The sequence below is a fragment of the Diabrotica virgifera genome, chromosome 8 (assembly GCF_917563875.1).
Source record: "Diabrotica virgifera virgifera chromosome 8, PGI_DIABVI_V3a".
In the NCBI taxonomy this organism is placed as follows: Eukaryota; Metazoa; Arthropoda; class Insecta; order Coleoptera; family Chrysomelidae; genus Diabrotica; species Diabrotica virgifera.
Genome location: NC_065450.1, coordinates 70522486 through 70543842, shown reverse-complemented (window position 1 = coordinate 70543842; position 21357 = coordinate 70522486). Strand labels below are relative to the sequence as shown.

Sequence of the window (21357 nt, the reverse complement as noted above, 5' to 3'; positions counted from 1 at the left end):
GGTCTCCAGGTTAGAATTGTTCTGTGCCATTTGTTTAGATCGCTCCTAGCTACATGTCCAGCGTATTCCCATTTCAATTTTAATGATTTTTGTACCACATCGGTGACTTTGGTTTTCTGTCTTATCCATGTGTTTGTTTTCCTGTCCTTAAGTGATATGACAAGCATTGCTCTTTCCATCGCGTGTTGAGTGACTCTGAGTCTGTTCATATTCTTTTTTGTGATTGTCCATGTTTGTGCCCCATATGTTAATATCGGAATAATGCATGCATCAAAAACTTTAGATCTAAGATGTAGTTGAATTTCCTGATTTCTGAGTATATAGTTCAGTTTGCCGAATGCTTCCCATGCTAACTTTCTTCTTCTTTTTATTTCTTCCGTTTGAATTTCCCTATTTAGTATTCTTTTTTGTCCTAAGTATATATCGCTGGTATGATACCTATGATTAATGTGATTCCTAATACATTTCCACTGAAAATAATAACTCTTTGATAAGTGTTGGAGATACAATTCTTTTTTATATGCGTGTCCGCGAAGATTATAACTCCCAAAATATTTATAACGAAAAGATTTAATTCATAATAGATGCCGACGAAAACAATTATTTTGAGAACTTTTTAGTAATTATAATTTTCGTGGACCCACAAACAGAAATGATGTTTTTTGCTGATACTCCTCAAAAAATAAATTTATTCGCTATCACTTTATTAGGGATTATAATTTTCACAATCATATAATCGAAAATAATATTTTTCGCGGCGTTCATTGAAAGTTCTACTCTTAACGGCATTTTTCGGAGTTATACTTTTCGTAGGCGGCGGCGATATATTCTTCAACTTTTTCTATAACTTTGTCGTTTATTATTGTCACGGTTTCTTCGGAGTGCATGACTTTTGTTTTGTTTAAATTAATTTTCAGTCCTATTTTAGAAGATTCTGTGTGTAGTTCTGAAAGTTCAGTTCGGTTGCAGTTCTTGTAGGTCAGTAGCTATCAGAATTATGTCATCCGCAAATCGTAGATTACTGAGGTAGCGGCCATTGATGTTTATTCCCTTATATTTCCAATTTAGATTTTTAAACACGTCCTCCAAAACTAAGGTGTACAGTTTAAGTGATAGAGTGTCTCCCTGTTTGACTTCCCTGTTTAATGGTACAGGGTTCGTGTATTCATTTTCATTTAGGTAGTATGTAGCTGTAGCTTGGTTCATATTTTCTTTTATTAAGTTAATATATCTGCTGTCTATTCTACAATTTTGCATTGCGTTTATTACGGCCGTGTGTTCTATAGTGTCGAAAGCTTTTTCGTAGTCTACAAATGCTATAAAAACTGGAAACTTGTATTCGTTACATTTTTCTATTAATATTTTTGTAACAGGTGATCGGAATTGCCATTACATTCAGAAAAAAATAACTGGTTTGGTTTATGGGCCGGTGGAATCGTCGGTCCATATATCTTTAAAACGGAGACCGGCCAGAATCTTACTGTGAATGGAGACCATTATAACAGACTGTTTGGTGCCAGAAATTGAACCATGTGGTTTCAATGACATTTGGTTACAAAAATATGGCGCCAATTGCCATACAGCCCGTGAAAGGATGGCTTTACTGCGAAAACGATTCGGTGAACAATTTATTTCACGCTTCAGACCAGTGAATTGGCCGCCTATATCCTGTGATATCACACCTCTAGACGTTTTGCTTTAAGGCTACCTAAAGTCCAAAGATTACATGAATAAACTGGCTACGATGGAGGCATTGGACGCCAATATTACTCGAGTCATTGGTCAAATACCAATAGAAATGCTCGAACGCGTTATCGAGAAATTGGAATTTTAGAATGGACCGTCTTAACCGCAGTCACGATCAACATTTGAAAGAAATTATCTTCAAGAAGTAATTGTAAAGAATGGTTCTTTTGTATGACAATAAATATTTTTATATATCTTTTTGAAAAAAGTACCTTTAAATGAATCACCCTTTATTTAAATTACATGTTTTTAATATATCTTTCTTTTTTGTTGCCAGGAAGAGATGAGGAGGATTTGGATTGACTGTCTAGTGACTTAAAACTAAAGATCGTCCTCGTCAGCCATGCTCATCAAAGAGTACCGCATCCCTCTACCTCTCACCGTAGAAGAATACCGAATAGCACAGCTTTATATGATAGCAGTAAGTTGATAAGTATTATTTTTAACCCTTTGGATACATTTGACGAGTGAGACTCGTCATCGATATGAATAACCACAGTTAAAGATGACGAGTCTGACTCGTCATTGGAATTCCGCTACCAAAAAAGTTTAAGAACCGCTGATCTAGAAATCTTAGATTTATAAAGAAAAGTGTAAAACTGCACTCATACGAAGACAACTCAGGTCTAATTTAATAATATTATTAACAGTTTTATTATGTTTTATGTTCTGTTTTGTTCTATTGTGTTCTATATTCTATTGTGTTCTATAATGTTGTATTATGTTCTATACTGTTCTATTATGTCCTAGTATGTGTTTACTTTTTCGATCAAAATCGCCCTTAATGAGCTCCTTAGTTTGATATTATTTTGCAGTGATGTATTTTATTTTACCTCAACATTCGAAGGATCGAGGCATAACTAATAGATATCTAACCCTGAGGCTGCTTTACGACTCGAAGTGTGGACGTTCTTCAATCAAGTATGTTGAAGTATGACATCGAATTGGATAGTATTATGTTATGTGCTGGAAGGTCGTTTTATTACATATATCTGTCTTACCCAGATCATAAAACGGCTTTTCAATTTTACTTATTGTCTCTTGGGTTATCGATAACAAATCCGAAAATGTATTATGAAATAGGCGAGGAACTTGTTACCTGTGTTCTTGCTTTTTATCATCTTATTTAACCATCTGCGAGAATTAAATACATATCCAATAACAATACAATAAAATTGTGCCCCACTGCATAAACCATAAACCATGTCACTTATCTACATCAACAATAATTGATTGACACTAGTTTTTTGTTTTATTTTTTTTTTATTCAAAGAAATATTAAAATAAAATATCAACGAATTATTTAGTTCATGTTTTAATTTTATTGCAATAAACGAAGCTTCAAGTGATTTAGTTAGTAGTATAAAAAGTCAGTATTTTCAATGTTTCGCAAAGTATAAATTTTTATAGTTGCGTCTAGATTTTGGAACACCGAAAATGTTGCTGAACGACAAAGAACAGGTCGACCTAGAATAATTACCCTGGATCGAAATGACCAATCTGTTGGACTAAACTGCGCGAAGGTGGCCATTTTTACTACACAAACACACAGCGCTTTCAAGATGCCACTGGTACCCTTGTTTCCACTCACAACTATTCGAAGACGTAAAAACATTTGGTTTGATATCTAGGAGTCCTTTGAAACGTATACCATTGACTTTACGATATCGGCGTCAAAGATTAGATTGGGCTAGAGCACCTTGTAAATTGGAGAGATGAATGGCATTCATCTGTCATCTAATAGGTGTGGTTTTATTAGCTCAGGGTAATAAGGTTTTTTCCATGACACTTCAACAGCCAGCGTACTGAAGCGTTTTTTCGACAGGTAATACCTATAAGAACAAATTGTAACTATTTCCTGCGTAGGATCTGGCGGCCATTTTTATCTATAAACAATTTAGTGTCAAAAAACGGCCTTTTTCCTTTTTTTTTCAAATGAATGGAAAACAATGAAACTTATGGTTTTTTTAGTAGACACATCTTCGAGAGTATGGAAAAATCTTTAAAATGGCGTATTGGAAAGTTTGATATACCCATTTATTGTTAATATAATTGCGAAAAAGGTCGAAATTGCAAAAAAATTAATTTCGCAATAACTATTGTAAAAATTAGTGTACAGCTTTGAAATTTTTGTCAAATATGGGGGTTCTTTAGTGCTTAATATGTGACAAAAATTTCAAATCGATTCATTCAATTGTTTAAATTTTATTCAAATTGTTTATCCCAGAGAGCGTTTTTTGCAATAACATAAGTCAGAAAAAAATGATGTTAGAACCATTTTACAGGTGTCAACTGAAAGAGCATGAGCTAAATTTTCAAATTGGTTTAAAAAAGGGAATAAAAAATGCATTTATTAGTAATAAATATATATGTAAAAGTGTCGTCAATTTTTCCTTATAAACTGTTTAATTTTTTATATAATAAATTATATATATATTTGTTACAACTTTTTATCAATTATTATATACATAACACTACTTAGTAGTTGTGCACCTAAAACACGGTAAAAAAGTAGATTTTTTTGAAAAAAATTATTTAAGAAGTTTATAAGGAAAAATTGACGATACTTTTGCATAATTATTTATTACTAATAAATGCATTGTTTATTCAAATTTTGTAAACCAATTTTAAAACTTAGCACATGCTCTTTTATTTGACACCTGTGGAATGGTTCTAACATCATTTTTATCTGACTTATGTTATTGCAAAAAAGAGCTCTCTGGGATAAACAATTTGAATAAAATTTAAACAATTGAATGAATCGCTTTGAAATTTTTGACACATATTAAGCACCAAAGAACCCTCGTTTGACAAAAATTTCAAAGCTGTATACCAATTTTTACAATAGTTATTGCGAAATTATTTTTTTTTTGCAATTTCGACCTTTCTTCTCAATTATATTAACAATGACTGAGTATATCAAACTCTGTAATAAGCCATTTTAAAGCTTTTTCCATGCTCTCGAAGACGTATGTACTAAAAAACCATAAGTTTCACTGTTTTCCATTGATTTGAAAAAAAAAAAATAGGAAAAAAGGCCATTTTTTGACACTAAATTGTTTATAAATAAAATGGCCGCCAGATCCTACGCAGGAAATAGTTATAATTTGTTCTTATAGGTATTACCTGTCGAAAAAACGCTTCAGTACCCTGGCTGTTCAAGTGTCACGAACAGGGTATATTTTGGCCTTATTATCCTGGCATATATGATTTGGGCTGGAATCTGGTTCGGCTGAAGAACAGATCTCTACTTTTGACAGAACACTAGGAATGGTGACATGTATTGTATAGACGGGACATTATTCAGCATATTATTGTTAATTTTCATACAGTCATTTGGGACCAGTTTTCTTCTCGACAATCATGCTCTTTACACATAACTATGCAGTTGTCGAAAAAAAAAAGATTGCATGGAATTCCTTATTTAGCATTACACCCACTCTCTCCAAACCTCAGTAAACCTCCCATTGAACATGCTACAAAGAAGGCTTACAGTTTCTCCTACAAAAGTTTTTGATAAAACGAAATCTCAACGAGAACTTGGCGGTTATATATTTTTCTGCACCATTTTTTTATTTATTAATATTTTTGAAAACGATGTCATAGAGCTTAAATCGAAACGTTTAATCTTTTTAGTTAAAAATGTAATTGTCATCACAACCGAACTGTGGCAAATCCCATTTAAACATAACATTTAACTTAAGACATGCCACAAGAAAACATTTCAGAAACTTATTAAATCAAATGAAGTGTCCACAAACATTAAGTTAAAAATCTTTTTATTAATATAAGTGGTTGATAATATGCTTGCGTGTTTGTGATACTTATCATAAATACAATTTATTTCAGAAAAAAAGTCGCGAAGAGAGTAGTGGAGCTGGTAGTGGTGTAGAAATTTTGATAAACGAACCTTACACACATGGGCCTGGCGGACAAGGACAATACACGAAAAAAATATATCATGTGGGAAGCCATTTACCAGGTAAGTTGATTATGTGGATACTAATCTATATAAATAAAAATGAATGTTTGTATGTATGTATGTACCTTATAGACTCGCAAACTATGCATTTCATCATATGATGACCTAATCAAAGTTGTTGTACATTAACCCGGGAAGGTTTCTGAGTTGGTACGAGTAAAGTAAGTGTAAAGGGGGCTTGCCCCCCCATAATTATTTTTTATTTTTGTGGACAAACTTTTCTTTTTAAATTTTAAATGATGTAGAACCAAAACATATATACAATCCTAAATTTTCACTTTTTTAACTTCAACCTTTATTTTTTAATAGCCATCTAAATATTTCCTCTAATCCGTGAAAATATGAAGTTTTTAACTTTAGGATTACTATTTTTAATGTACAAAAAATATTTCAATATTTTGCCGAAGGACCATGTTTCTAATATAATAATCAAAATTTTGGCGGAGGCGCATATCTGGTATAATCAAAATTTTGGCGGATGCTTTTGGTGGAGGCACATCTCTTGGATAATAATCAAAATTTTGGCAAAGGCCAAAATTTTGGCAAAGGCCAAAAATTATAGCTCTGCTATAATAATCAAATTTTTCGCAAAAAACTGGCGCAAGAACACTTCGCTCTTTGTCTCAATAGGTCCGTCCGTCAGTTTACTCTTTTTAATGCTTTTAAAATTTTACCAAAATACAGAAGCATAAAATCAAAGGCTATTGTTAATCAAAAATTTTTTCTATAAACTATTTTGTAGAACACCTACGTTTTTTTAGAATTTATACAATTATTCCAGAGAAAAGCAACTGCCGAAAGGCCACATTTACTCGAAGTCAATTGCTCGAATAAAAAAGAAAATTGTATATCCAAAATATTTATTCACAATAGTACAAAATATAGACATAAGAAAGATAGTATAATAGGACAAATTATATGATATTCCACGTATATAATCGTATATTAATTTGTGCTGAAAACATATTTATTATAAATCTAAAATATGTTTGAGCTTTGGAAATATAAGAAAAATAACGGCGGAAATTTATTTCCGCTCTAGAACAAGAACAAAGTTTACCTGAACTAAAAATTGAACAGTGTGATCCTTCTCAGAGGCATTTTTCAGTATGTCACAAGTGACCGCAAAAAAGGTAAGTCCGTGATAATACACATTTATAACATTTATTATAATCTGACATTTAAGTTAAATGTGACAGTTGTGAGAATCGTAATCAGCCAAATATGAAAAGGGTATTGCAGTTTAACCCTTTAATTTGCAATTTGGTATAAAAACAAATCAATTGTGTTTATTGCATTTATAAAATGGTATTTTCTTTGATTTGTATAGTCTTATAAATTGTACAGATTATAGCCGTATATATAATTCGTAAATCATTTTTGGTTCGATTATAGCGCCGTCTATCAACAACTAGAATAAATGTTATAAAAAACTGTGATCACGGACGTACCTTTTTTTCTGTCACTTCCAACTTAATGCGTTAGAAAGAAATCGAAAAACTGTCATGCACTGAAAGATGCCTCTGAGAACGAGTATCCATAAGTGGCAAACAACCTCAAAATGGTCATAGAAGATATGGAGAAAGTGTTGATAGGTTATTGCATTTAATAAACAATTATTCTCTCTAATTAGCCTTCTTCGGTCCATCTTTGGACATAGGCCTCCCCAATCCTTTTCCATTCTTCTCTGTCTGTCGCTACAGTTATCCACCTAGTGCCAACGTGCTTCTTGACATCATCTGCCCATCTCATTTGTGGTCTTCATCTGCTTCGTTTATATTGCCACGGTCTCCAATTTATGAGAATTTTGTTCCATCGGTCTTCCTTTTGTCTTATAGTGTGTCCGGCAAATCTCCATTTCAACTTTGCAACTTCTTGTCTAACATCCCTAACTTTGGTTTTCTCTCTTATCCACTCGTTTCTCTTTTTATCCAATAGTTTTATGTGCAACATTTGCCTTTCCATTGCTCTTTGCGTCTTTATGATCTTGTCCATGTTTGCTTTTGTAAACGTCCACGTTTGTGAACCATAAGTGAGAACAGGGAGTACGCATTGATTGTATACCTTGGTCTTAAGATGTTGTGGATATCTTTTGTTTTTAAGGATGTAGCTTAGTTTTCCAAATGCCGCCCATGCCAGTCTAACTCGTCTTTTGATCTCTGCTGTTTGGTTTTCCTTGTTAAGTTTTATAATTTGACCCAGATATATATAATCGTGAACTTGTTCTATTTCATCTTGTCCGATCCTCATTGTGATGTCCTCATCTGTATTTGTTATGATTTTGGTCTTGCTGTAATTCATATTAAGGCCTATCTTTCCGGCTTCTATGTCCAGTTCTTTCATCATTTCAAACAATTCTTCTTTTTTATCGGTTCTCAATACGATGTCATCGGCGTACCTTAGATGGTTCAAGCGTTGTCCACAAATTTTTATACCTTTTTCTTCCCATTCTAATCTTTTAAAGATATCTTCCAGAACCTGATTGAAAAGTTTCGGTGATATTGTGTCACCCTGTCTTACGCCTCTATTTATTTGAATTGACTATTATTTATAACAATTATTATGAACCACAAATTAATATCTGTGATTATATACGTGGAATATCACATAATTTGTCCTATTAAATGTACCTCTCTTATATACCTACAAATTTTGCATTATTGTGAATAAATATTTGGACATATAATTTTCTTTTTTATTCAAGCAATTTGTATTTCGATAAATTTTTATATCGAGCAATTCATTTTCGAGCAGTTGATTTTGAGTTATTGATCTCTAGCAATTGCGTTCGACCAATTGATCTAGAATTAAAATTATGACACATTATCTAATTATGACACATTATCTAAGGTGCAACGAAGTTCACCGGGTCAGCTAGTTAAATAAATAAAAAAAACAGCATGTGGCACTCTACGCCAGTCAATGAGAGCAAAAATAGGATATGACTTCCGAATTCTATTCTGTTGCATGGATTTTAATGAAATTTTGGGAATAGCTTCTACGTATCTCCTAATTCAAAGTCTACCCTATGCTGATGTGCACTTTTATCTTGGGGTGGTTTCCACCCCGTCTTGAGGGTGGAAAATTTTTTGTTGAAAATAACCCCGGAAGTGGCTAGAGAACATAATGTTCTAAAAAAAACTGTTCTATATTTTTTTTGATAACTCAATACTTTTTGTGTTATTCGTGGTTAAAAATTTGCCATTTTCATTGAAAAATGTCACCTTTTCGGACGGTTTTTTGTGAATACATGAGATGAGATTCATTTTTTCATAAATCCTCTAGTTATAATACAAAAAAATAGGTGAAAAGAGATTTTTTTGGTGCATGCTCAAATCGGTGTGTTCAACTTAAAATAACAGAGAAATGGTCGATTTTAAGGGTATAATGCTATCAATATTTTTGGTAGTGCTTGAAAAGTCTTTTAAAACGAGCACATTCATGTTAAATGTCGATTACATTCAAACTAAGCGAGATATGGTGCAAAAAAAATTTATGACTAATTTATTTTCAGATAAAATGCTAAGTATCTTAACCCCTCATCCACCAGATTTAAATGCATCGTTTTACTTCTACAGTACGTTTTATTATAGTGTTATTTCTATGTTTAGAAGGTTGGAGGGGTTCAAAATGCATGGTTTTTGAAAAAAAATCAGACCGAATTATAGCGCATTTTTAAATTTTCTTAAAAATCTTCTTTTTTCTCCATTTAACTCGAAAATAATAAAGAGGTACAGTAATGAAAGAAAAAAATGTTATTAGAAAAAACCCTACATTTTTGTACTATATTTTTTTTCGTATCTATTTACGAAACGATGCATTTGCAGACATACGATTATAAAACAAACTGTCATTATTTTTTCATGTAGACTAATTACCCCTTAAAGTTTGTCGCACTTATTTAGAAACACCCTGTATTGATGAAGAACATGATTAGTTATTAACGTGCCTAACTTTTTTATTATCCGACATAAACAAATAAATCAAAAAAGAAAATGTTAAGAAAGCCTAAGGCTACAATTGAGTTTTAATTTCAATATTTTATCTATGCTAAAACATTCCTCACGGTGTTCCTAACTTTGAGGAATAAACACAGTATGATTCTTACACCCGGTATACAATGACAATTTACCTGTCTAGCAACAATATTATTATAGCGATATTGCTAAAGAATAAGGGTATAACATACTAAAAAAATCTGAAATAATCGGACAACAGGTTTAGAAAATTCGAGACATCTAACTTGAATAATTCATCGAGTAACCCGCTTTTTATGATCGCAAGTGTATATTATCACAAAAATCGAAACATTAAAATTATTTGATTTACCAGGGTTTTTAAAAGTATGCGTTAATTTTGGAGCGCAGTGTAGTTTTTGAGTTACAGTGAAAACAGCAGCTTTGAGAAAAATGCATTTAAAGTTTGACAACTTTTATTTTCAATTTTTTTTTGTCTGTCAAATCGTAAAGTGGTGCACACCAGAATATGTTTTTGAATCTCCGAGTAATTTACAAAAGAGTAGGGGAACGTTTTTGACTACGCTCAAGCGCGCTGGCGCGAAGCTGCTGCAATGACAGTCGAAGGTAGCGATATTCAACATGCTGTATAGACGGCCGGAGTGTGACGTCACGGCCAACTGCGGCTATATTCAGTGTTATTATAACTTTCCAAACAAAGATTGTAAAAATGTTGAAAAGATAGAGTTTACCGAATCTCAAGAGTTTTTAATTAGTGTCAAGTTAAAATTTTGCTTCCTGTGCTATTTTTTTATGTTTAATTATAGTGTTTTTTTAATTTCACCATCTTAATTCGGTCTCCTAAACCTTACTTCACCCATACATACATTTTTTTGCTATTTATATAAAACATCATGCTTTATTATTTACACAACCTTGTAAAATTGTTATAGTAACTATAACAAAAGACTTGCATATTGCAAAAAACGGAAATATTCTCTGTAAAAACTGAAAAAACAATAAAAAAATACAAATTTGCCACACTAAACAACGTTTGTTTGGAAAGGTTTGGACAAATCTGACATATATGTCAATAAAAATTGACACTTCTACGTCATCACTCCGGCCGTCTATTTCCGGTAATTTTGCTCAGATCAATCTGAAATTTTCAGAAAATATTCTTGAAGTTATCTACTTTCATTTAAAATAATAAAAAACCGAAAATTTCAAAATTTTCAACCATACCTATACCATACCCTGTTAAAATATTCCCGTAAGTATTGTAAATATAAAGGCTTCCGGAATGTTTTGTCCGGCAATACATGTAGTTTGCTTAGTTTACTTTAGTATTCGTGCACATAAAGGAAAATAAAAGAAGTATAAAAATATCGTCCGAGGTAAATACAAAATACATAGAAAACTCTAACTGAATAAAGTACATGTACATTTCCAACGACGTGGAAACTGTGCATTATTAAACTTACTTCTTTGTTATCACACTTTCTTTACAGCTACGGAAGTGTGTTCCGTGAACGATAAACAGTTGCATAAATTACAACAATAGCGAGGTTTTCGCCATGTGCAATATTTGCAGTAGCTTCTTTTGTTTTGAATCTGATCTGAATGTAGAAAGCAGCTTGTTGAATTTCACCTGGAAAGGTCTTTATTTGAGCTCTTGAAGATACGAGGGTCATCCGGAAAAAAGTTTCCCTATGCCGCTGAGACAGAATGCAACGTGATGGAAGAAATCTGGCAACACTGTTTTACACATCAACTTTCCCTCTCTCTCTCTAACCCCACTAGTTTCGCCTCGCTGCATTGCTCAGTGTCGGCTTATCAGCCTTCGAAGATGGAGGTCCCGGTCGCTGTTACCGCCAATCTGAAATTCATGCTGTGATTCGTTTTTAAATGCAAAATGGATTTCACCTATTGACATTCACCATCAGTTAATCGCACCTCTAACAGCAATTATATTGGCGAATTTTTCATGGTCTTCAACTAATGTGTTGTTCGGTGTATTTCTGATCAATCGCGAATGATCTTGAGCCATGACATCTTCCTTCTAACTCCTCCGCGGCCCTCGACTTTACTTTTCGTGATAAACTAATGGATTCTGTATCGGTCTCCTCTCTCTAAGCGCTTGCCCTAGGTATAAAATCTTTCTTATTTTAATTACCTCGTTCGGGACATCATTAGGCGCATTGACTATGATTAAGGCGACCAGATGTCCCGCGTCCCGCCACGTTTTTCAAAACTTATAAGGTTCTAACCACGTGGGTTATACCTTTTTGAAATCCACGATTGACTTAGAATCGTGAAGAAGTCAACCTTAGCTAAAGTGTCTCTTCTTCACCACCACAAAGACAATTATGGAGATCTCTACCCTGGCTAGCTCTTCTTAGAGGTAGTTCGGCTAATCTCTAGGACAAATTATAATGGTAGCAAGAACGAACACAAAGGAGAGCTGGCCAGGGTAGAGATCTCCATGATTGTGTTTGTGGTGGTGAAAAGGTTGACCTCTTAACGATCCTAAGTCAATCGTGGATTTCAAAAAGGTATAACCCATGTGGTTAGAACCTTATACAATGGCGCCCAACGTGGGATATTGACTATAACGTAAATGTGCATTTCCAACGACGTAGAAACTGTGCATTATTAAACTTAGTTATTTGTTATCACACTTTCTTTACAGCTACGAAAGTGTGTTCCATGAACGATAAACAGTTGCATAAATTACAACAATAGTGAGGTTTTCGCCATGTGCAATATTTGCAGTAGCTTCTTTTGTTTGGAATCGGATCCGAGGTGTTGACAAAGTTAGAAAGCAGCTTGTTGAATTTCACCTGGAAAGGTTTTTATTTGAGCTCTTGAAGATACGAGGGTCATTCGTAAAAAAAGTTGCCTATGCCGTTGAGAAAGAGTGCGATGAGCTGGTAGAAATCTGGCAACACTGTCTTACACATCAACTCTCCCTCTCTCTTTCTCACCTCACCACTTTCGCCTCGCTGCGTTGCTCAGTGTCGGACTAGCAGCCTTCGAAGATGGAGATCGAAGCTCGAGCTTGTAACCATTCCTACTCAAAGTCTTCTTCTTCCTTCTTGTATGTAGGCTTTAAAGCCTGTTTCTTCTTCAATATTAGCCTCCTAAATTGTTTAAGTTATCGCACCATCTTTTTCTTGGTCTGCCTGCCACTACCTCTTCGTCCATTTGGTGACTTATCTCGTGCTATTCGTACTATCCTATCAAAAAGTTCGTACTATCATAATATCTTACTCAAAGTCACGTTCTAAATGTAAATAAAGACAGCAATTATTTGTTTATCAACTATATTATTAATTTAGAATCAATGGAAAATCCCAATAGTTGGCTGTAAACCAAAGTTTAAAAAACTCATACAGAAGTAAAAACTTAATTGTATACTGGTATAAAATCGTTTATTAAAAACTATCTAAAATGTCATCCAAATGGATTGCAAAACGTTTTCGTTCTAATTCAGAACATCTTCAGTGCCAGAATGAAGTATTTCCACGTTAGGTTAAAGCAAATAGGTTAAAATTGTTACTATTAAAAAGAAAAAACATGTGGGAATACTTACATTCTGCTGAGTAGTTGGAACTAGCACACTATTTAAAGTGGTAACCCCATAGTATATGGTTTACATATTATATTTTAATAAAATATGGTGACTACAAGTCGGTGTTGTTAGATCTATTTGAATACATGCTCAAAGGGCAACATGTTTCCCTGCTCGAAAATACTAGGTACTTGCCAGTTCAATGGGCACAGACCAACTGATAAAATAGAAAATGGACCTTCAATATGACAAGAGTGACGTGACATGACAGGATAAAACCAATTTTTGGTTAAGAACTTCAAAAATGTAGTTTTAATTTTGGATTTTTAATAAAATATAATGGTTATTAATAAATGTCTGAAAATGCAATTTAAATTATTTAAATATTAGAATATATTGTATTCTATTCCAGAAAAACTTATGGATTTTTAGGTTTAAGGTGGGTATGTTTCATGGTTCAATGTATGACGTCATCGATTGTAAAATGACAAGATGAAAGTTTAATTTAGTTTAATAAAATGAAATATACCACATACATAGTAAACAATTATTGAACTGACGTGGAAGAATTGGAAGCTAAATAAATCAAAAATTCAGATTTTAAGAGTTTTTTAAGAAGTGTACTGTTGGTTGCGTAACATGATGGTAAGGGTTCGATTATTGTGAGGAAAACAGTATATGCAGAAAGCGACTATTGTAGTTTGTTGAAATTTAGTAGAATACTATTGTACTGATTAATTAAGTCTGTTAAAAGTGGGAGATGAATTGTGGAAAAATTAAAGTAACTCGAGAATACAGATAGGGAAGTAAATGTTGATGTTAAAGATATGATTTTAAATAAAATATAATAGAATGAATAAAAGCATGTAATAAATTTAATAACAGAAAAGGGAGATAAACTATGTGACAGCCAAATCTAATTGAACTTTATGTTGTTTTGGATGGACTGAAGGAATTCGAGGAAATATACCATGATAGGCTACCAGACGAAGTGATTAATGAATGAACAATAGATTGAGAGCTAACTGATATAGGTTAAATTGTGGGTTAATGTCAATATGTAAAGGAGAATCTAAATTGAATGATTATCTGAAATAGCGAACTATGAGTTTGATTTCTATAGGTGGTAGTGGAGTAAACAAACTGAACCAAATTAAATATATTTAAGTGCAAAAGTTTATAAACGTATAAGTATAGCAGATATGACCAACTGAATTAACAAACCAATGTAAAAAACAAGAGACTAATGTGAAATTAAATGAAGATAACTGGATAATGGGGGTTGCCTGATATGAATAGAAATGAAAAGAAAGATAGGAAAGAGATGAAAAAGGATGATATACAGGCAAACCCGCTTATTAGAATACCTCTTAAAGGAATATCCCGGTTTAGGGAATGGAAATTTGAGGTCATGAAACATTTCAACTAGCGACCAATGATCGGTTATTAGAATATCCCGGTTATAGGAATACTTTTGATTGGCACGAAGGCTATTCCAATAAGCGGGTTCGACTGTATATTCATTGTAAACTTAATTATTATAATCTGAAAGAACTTTGAATGAATGTGTGATAATGGATTTTGGTGTGCAGTACCCTATTGTTAAGTAAAGTCTAAAAGAATCTAAAAAAGGAGAAGGTAACAAGGATGTTAATAAGAGAAGGAGAGTGAGATATGTGGCAGACCAGAGTAATTAGCTGTATGTTGTTTTTAAATGGGATGAATTAAGATGAGTAATTATGACATAAGAGGCAACAGGACAAAATGATTAGTGTTAAGGTACATTCTAACAAGAGACAATAAACCAGATCAAGATTTAAGGGTTGTTATCAATAAGAAAACGAGAATCTGAATAAATTATGATAGAATTGGTGAGCTGAGACCTGGAAGACCTGAAACAACAAAGACATGAGGCAAGACAAAATGACTACAGGATTAGAAACAAATATGAAATATGATAGGGAATAAAAGAATCGAAACTCTGTTAGGGATGGGATAGTGAAAGAGGAAATAGTGAAGGAAAAGAGACGATGCAAGTTGAGATATGTGTTAATGAAGTTCTTAACCAATAATTGGCTTTACCCTGTCATGTCACGTCACTCTTGTCATATTGAATGTATAATTCCTATTTTATCAGTTGGTCTGTGCCCATTGAACTGGCAAGTACCTAGTATTTTAGAGCAGGGAAACATGTTGCCCTTTGAGCATGTATTCAAATAAATCTAACAACATCGACTTGTAGTCACCATATTTTATTAAAATATAATATGTAAACCATATATTACGGGGTTACCACTTTAAATAGTGTGCTGTTCCAACTACTCAGCAGAATGTAAGTATTCCCACATGTTTTTTCTTTTTAACAGTCACAATTTTAACCTTTTTCCTTTAACCTAACGTGGAAATACTTCATTCTAGGCACTGAAGATGTTCTGAATTAGAACGAAAACGTTTTGCAACCCATTTGGATGACATTTTAGATAGTTTTTAATAAACGATTTTATACCAGTATACAATTTGAAGTTTTTACTTTTGTATAAATTTTTTATATTATTAATTCCTGAATTGACATCGCCCATTACGAATACACACATTTGATGCGTTTGATAGTTTGATATAAGTCCTTTACATCAAACATATCGAATATAATTTTTTTTTAAATAACTTTATATACATTTGATATAATTTCCTTTTATTTTTTTAAGGATGGATTAAAGGTATTCTTCCAAAAACAGCTCTTATGGTTGAAGAAGAAGCCTGGAATGCCTACCCATATACCAAAACGAGATATACTTGCCCATTTGTAGAAAAATTTTCCTTAGAAATAGAGACATACTACTATCCAGATAATGGACACCAAGAAAATGTATTCCAGCTGTCGGGCAGTGACTTGAGGAACAGAATTGTTGGTGAGTTTAATTTCAATAATGAATATGCAGGGTGTCCCAAAAGTAACGAGACGATCGAATATTTTGCGAAATGAACATCCGATCGAAAACTGAAAAATACGTGTTTAATATTTTTCAAAAATCTCTCGAATGATACCAAACACAGCCCCCACTCCATCTGTTGTAGGTGGGGTGGGAGGTAACTTTAAAATCTTAAATAGAAACTCATATTTTTTTATTGCAGATTTAGGTTCCTAATGTAGAAATAAGTAACTTTTATTCGAGACATTTTTTCGAATTGTGGATAGATGGTGCTATAATCGGAAAAAACGATTTATCCTGATACACTAAGTAAATTATAGAAACGGTCTAATATCTCGAGAAATACACTTCCTTGATGATGATTCATCATCATCAAATTTTTTTTCTTCGACGACCTGTATATTGCAAACGTTTGGTGTTACAAAAATGTTTTACTAAGCAAACCCCAATTATTTTTCAGTTTTTTATCTGACCTATTACCTTTTTCTGAAACACCCTGTATATTATTACAAATTAGTAAAATCTTAACATGCTTGTTACAGATGTAATAGACGTGGTGAAGGACCAATTATACGGTGCCGATTACGTAAAAGAAGAAGATCCATTGTATTATGTATCCGAGAAGTCCGGGCGAGGTCCCTTGTCTCCAAATTGGCTGGAAGAATATTGGGACGCCGTTAAGGGAAAACAACAGCCATTACCTAATGGAAAGTCGCTTATGTGCGCCTATAAGTTATGTAAAGTAGAATTCCGCTATTGGGGGATGCAAACTAAAATAGAACGGTTTATCCATGACACAGGTAATTTTAAATAACTTTGTTGTTGATACATTTTTGTTTGTAGAATACGATTAGAATATTGGTGAAATGTTTATTGGCAGTGGTATATCTGCTACATCAATCTATTTATTCCAGTTGATTTGTTAAAATTTACTATTCTACTCACTATTTAGACTATTCTGTCTAAATTATTGTATTACCTACTCCTCCCCATCATTGTATTTAGATATAGAAAAATTATGCTCATTTTCAAAGGTTGATTTTTTCATGAGCAGATTAACGGATTCCGCTATTTTCTTTTATTATGTTAGATTTTTCTTTAGTATTTACGCAGTTGTGCAAAGGTACTCAAACTTCTTTTTTGTACTTATACCGAGTGGAAGAAAATAAGTGTTTTCTTATGTTAAGTTTGACCCTCGTCCACCCTGTAGGTAGGACGAGGTAGAAATGTGAGTATACGTCGGAATCATATTGTAGTCTTATGTTTTGTCAACATTTTGACTTTTGAATGTACGTGATATCTTTAGAAATAAAGAAAATATACGCTTTTGTAGTTTAACATGTGTTTTAACCGAAACAGAAGTTTGAGACATCCTGTAGGGAGGAAAAGGTACAAAGGCGAGTATACATTGATAATATGTTGTAGTCTCAAATCTTGTGAACATTTTTTTTTAATTTTTCTGATATCTTTAATAATAAAGAAACAAACAGTTTTACTCTTTTACTCTTTTAATATGTGTTTTACTTGATGACATGCGATAAGTGAGGTGACCATGTCTTATACCACTAAGATGAAATTATTTCTTATATATAGTGTGAAAGACACGGAGTCTTCAAAGAAAAAAAATCTTTGTAATATACCCCTCGCAATTTAAAGAGCCTCCACCTAGACACCAAATCCGTACTTACTCTCTAGAAAATTCCCCCTAAAACATAACATAGCCTCTATTAATCAATCTCGTCTCTCTTATTTGCGCTGTTCATACCGCTTACCTGGTCGACAAATAACTTTTATAGGTATCGAGAAGAACTGTTTACGTTATGTGCCTTTCTGCTTTTAAAGTTTTGGTAACTGTTATTTTTTATTGTTAATTTAGTTTTGTTTCAGTTAAAGCACATGTTAAAGAGTAAAATCATCTATTTTCTATTTTTCTAAAGATATGAGGGGGATTTAAAAGCCAAAATATTCACAAAACATAAGACTACACTATGATCGGACGTATTTGTACATATAAGTACATTTGTACCTCATTCTCCCAACAGGGTATCTCAAACTTAACATTAGAAAAACCCTTCTTTTTTTTCGACCCGGTGTAAGTACAAAAAAGAAGTTTGAGTAAAACTTTCCACAACTGCGTAAATACTGAAGAAAAATCTAAAATAATAAAAATAAAATTAGCGGAATCCGTTAATTTGTTCACGAAAAAATCAACTTTGCAAATGAGCATAATTTTTCAATATCCCTAACTTATGCCTCGCAGTGTATATTAAGTTCTGCCTATAGTCTTGTCGCTTTTCTTTTATTCGTCGACATGATTGCATGCAAAAAATGACCACTGCCAATACCCCCTATGTTTATCTAAGTTAAAGATATATCTAAGGTTATATATTATAAGGTACAATATTCTCCCGATGTCTCGTTCACGCACGGTTCTTACGCATTCTCGCACTTTCTCAGTACGACTGCTTAATCCTTCTCTCCCTCTCTATTTATGTTTACTCTCGCCATTTTCCTGCTTGCTCCTGGGCACCAATCTTCGGGACACCTTTCTTCCTGTTCCAGCGTTCTCTACACATATCTCTAAACTGCTCTCCATCGACCTGACGACCTCCACCTCCTTGTTCTTCTCCTCCGCTATTGCACCAACATAGTTTGTGAGGTAGTGTACGATATTTCACTGTACCGGTATTTGTCACTTTTTGTCTTTCCGAATTTGTAAAGGTATGCCCTGAAACGACCTGTGAGCATCTGCGTCAGGAAATAATTCAAACGTCGATGCCCGCAGTCCATCCGTCTTATCAGATTAGAAATCCACGACTTCGTCCACTGCACTACACTCCTCATCTTGACCCTTTCCTCTTGCCACACTATAATGTTTCTCTCCCTTTCTTCTTTTTTAAACATTCCCTTGCTATGGCTTTATTTCTTCTCTCGCATTTCTTTCTCTATCCTTCCATAGCATGTGTATGGGAACATGCCCAGTGATAACCACCAGATCCTCGGCAGACATTATTTTATATGCACATGCCACCCTCAACAGACTCTTCCTATCTCCTCGGACGAGCTGCTTTGCGCTTACGCCGGCGCCGTACGGTTTTGTTAAAACTACTGTGGGTACGACAATTGATTGCACAAAAGAATATCTCCCCAGCGCAGCAGATCTCGACGCAGCTCTGTGAGTCAACGTCTTCACGTGGTCAGGTGCTTTCCATTCTGACTCGAGTTACACCTAAATAAAAAACTTTACAATGAAAAGTCTGTCTATCCATACATCACTCTTCTCTCACCTGTCTAACAACATGCGCCATCTGCTTCTTTAAGTGCCATCTTGTCAGAGGTCGGCAGTCATCATAGCTATTCGAACTTTAGTGACAACTGCTCTAAAAAGTTCATTTGAGTAGCATTCTCTCAGGTTGCGCAGCCATGATATTCTACGTCTCTATATGCTTCTTTTTCTTTGGATCTGTCCCTGAAATCAGGTGGAGCAAGTTGTGTTTCTCGCCATTCGCCATCAGTCTGCCCAAAATAATCCGTAAATAATAAACATAAATATATTGATTAACGTTGAATACTCTAAAAATTTTTATTTGTGTACTGATCTTAAAATGTTTTACAGCTCTGCGGAAGACCATGGTTAGAGCTCACCGACAAGCCTGGGCTTGGCAAGACGAATGGCATGGGCTGACTATGGAGAATATTCGAGAAATTGAAAGGCAGACACAATTGGCGCTTAAACGGAAAATGGGGCAATTAGAAGATGAAATAGGTAAATAATTTGACTGTGTTGTTAAAGTTATTGTAGGAAGTGTAGTAAAGTTTAGATTAAACTCGCGTTTTACTAAGTCTGGTGTTCAATAGAGCTTACCAGTCACAATTGTGAGGTTTCAGTTTCCACTTGGGAAATCAGTTTTAAAATATAAAAAAAATGTTTTTGCGACTTGATTATCACAAAGTAAGTGCTTGGTTATTTTGTAGACGAAGATGATAATCTGGGCAATAGTACATCAAAAGAGGATCATGGTAGAACTTTAGCGGCCACTCTTGGAAGTATAGAAGTAACAGAGGATAGTCCATTGCTAACCAAATGCTCTAATGTTCCTACCATAAAAACGGCTGGCAGTTCAGATAATGATCTTTCCCCAGAGGATGATGTAATCACTGTGAAGTAAGTTAGTAGTTAGTAAAATTAATTAAAAGTTGTAAATAAAATATGTAAAATGACTAGAATATACTCTCTCTTTAAGAAACGAAATATTATATCCCTAGTTCAGGTAAAATGCCTTTGCAGTTTTAAAAACAGCAGATCTAATAAATTATCGCCTGTCTGGCCATATGCTAGAACCACATAACGACAGATTTTTGTTTGTGGTCTAGTTCAGTAGAGTCACAGCGGGCACCCTGTGCAGTCACACCCTCGCTAGAATAACAAACCCTTACGAGATATAAACAAAGCACGCCTTTTTTACCAAAAATAAATAAATATATTATTGACTGTCGTTTTACTTAATATTATTTGAATTGTTTCCGTGGACAATAAGGTTATCACACACGCAACTCAACCACACCACGGAACACTCATTTATTTTCTTCTTTCCTCCTCTTAGCATATTCCATACCTTCTTTAACCTCCATACATGTCATGCTCACACACACACATACTCGTACAACCTCAGCTCCGTTGAACGTGTGCGTTTCAATGGAACAGTGGTACCCACATGTCCGAAGATCAAACCGGTCACACTCCGTAATGGAGTGGTACCTATCTGACTCCCAACCACCCCTCCCCATAGAAGGACATGCCGAATGGGGAGGCTTTGTACTTAACGTTACTTTGGATGCCCTGGGTAATGGGACATCCTCTGTATTACTTCATGTGGTTAAGCCACCTGATTTTAGGGGAAGCTAGAAGAGCTTTTCTCCCTATTATGTCATAATCTATGTCTACTGAAAATCTTTCCCAGTATGTTTGCTTTAGTTTCTTTATCTTGCAGTTCACGTTGTTTCTGACTTCTTTCTAGATTTTCTTCCATTCGTCTTCGGTAGAGGATTTTAGTGCTCCCGTTTTCCATGGATTCTACTTTAAATTATGTTATATAGTTCGGTTCCCTTCCCATCATGAATATATCAGAACTATCATATTTATATTTTACATAAATATATTAGAAGCAT

At 33.9% G+C, this 21357-nt stretch overlaps 1 protein-coding gene across 8 annotated transcripts in view; it reads left to right on the top strand.

Moving 5' to 3' along the window:
* Window positions 1-21357, top strand: part of LOC114340913 (protein retinal degeneration B) — a 181227-nt gene that overhangs the window by 82724 nt on the left and 77146 nt on the right. For all 8 annotated transcript variants that reach the window (XM_050658308.1, XM_050658306.1, XM_050658307.1 and 5 more), the window contains exons 2-7: window positions 2024-2167; window positions 5596-5728; window positions 15964-16167; window positions 16731-16988; window positions 19805-19954; window positions 20164-20353. In XM_050658308.1, the coding sequence (XP_050514265.1) occupies window positions 2090-2167; window positions 5596-5728; window positions 15964-16167; window positions 16731-16988; window positions 19805-19954; window positions 20164-20353 (1013 nt within the window). In that variant the 5' untranslated portion in view covers window positions 2024-2089. The remainder of the gene's footprint in view (window positions 1-2023; window positions 2168-5595; window positions 5729-15963; window positions 16168-16730; window positions 16989-19804; window positions 19955-20163; window positions 20354-21357) is intronic.